Below are 1,097 nucleotides of genomic sequence, written 5' to 3' on the forward strand. Positions count from 1 at the left end.
CATTGTATAGCTTTGTGCTTAATTACAAACAAACAAACCATACTATAAATAAATGTAGACTTTCTGTACAAAAACATTTAAAAGTGATTCCAGACGGTTGACTTATATATATTTTTTTAATATGTGTTTAAATAAAAGGGAAATGCTGGCACTTGTTGGCTAAGAATATTATATTAGCTCTTAATGTTTATAATAATTAAAACATGAGTCTTTACCTTAAATACGAACATTTTTTTGTGTGTATATTAATTTAAGATTTCAATTCAAAATGCCTGGAAGATGTCTTGGGAGTCATTCTGCTTTTTGTACATTAAACACTTTTTATTTTATCTGTTTATTGTAATTTACTCAGAAATATAACTTATCATATATAGTGGTAATCTGTTTATTATAATTTACTCAGAAATATGACTCATCGTGTATAATGGTACTTATATAATTTAATATCCGTTAATTAGTTCGTGCTTTACTTACGATTTCCAGCTGTTTAATAAAATACATGACTCTGATTTTAATACGTAGTCAAGCCTCTTGCTGTGTGGATTGAAAATAGCAATCGACCACTATCAACCCAAAAACCTAGCAAGCTAGTTTGTATCGGAATAGGATCACGTCCTACTGCGCAGCTAACCTGGTGGATTGGAGGGAAAAAGCTTGAAAGTGCCAAAAAGACGTCTCCATTTGATGATAACCATAGTGAGAATAAGACCATCAGTGTTCTAATATTAAAACCAAATATTGAAGATAACGGCAGATATCTATCATGCAGAGCAGAAAACCCATTAATCCCAAAGAGTGAAATAGAAAGCGGTTGGAAATTGGATGTACACTGTAAGGCTGTTTTTACATTATATAGAAAGATAGAGTTGTTGCTACATATGTCTCAAAATTGGATGTACACTGTTAGACGGTTTTAACATTATATAGAAAGATAGAGTTGTTGCTACATATGTCTCAAAATTGGATGCACACTGTTAGACTGTTTTAACATTATATAGAAATATGGAGTTGTTGCTACATATGTCTCAAAATTGGATGCACACTGTTAGACGGTTTTAACATTATATAGAAATATGGAGTTGTTGCTACATATGTCT

At 31.1% G+C, this 1,097-nt stretch overlaps 1 protein-coding gene across 3 annotated transcripts in view; it reads left to right on the forward strand.

Moving 5' to 3' along the window:
• LOC106462412 (nephrin-like) overlaps positions 1-1,097 on the forward strand; it is a 119,632-nt gene that overhangs the window by 90,318 nt on the left and 28,217 nt on the right. For all 3 annotated transcript variants that reach the window (XM_022389664.1, XM_022389665.1, XM_022389666.1), the window contains exon 5: positions 523-831. In XM_022389664.1, coding sequence (XP_022245372.1) covers positions 523-831 — 309 coding nt within the window. The remainder of the gene's footprint in view (positions 1-522; positions 832-1,097) is intronic.

This window comes from Limulus polyphemus, unplaced genomic scaffold, assembly GCF_000517525.1.
Source record: "Limulus polyphemus unplaced genomic scaffold, Limulus_polyphemus-2.1.2 Scaffold1160, whole genome shotgun sequence".
Lineage (NCBI taxonomy): Eukaryota > Metazoa > Arthropoda > Merostomata > Xiphosura > Limulidae > Limulus > Limulus polyphemus.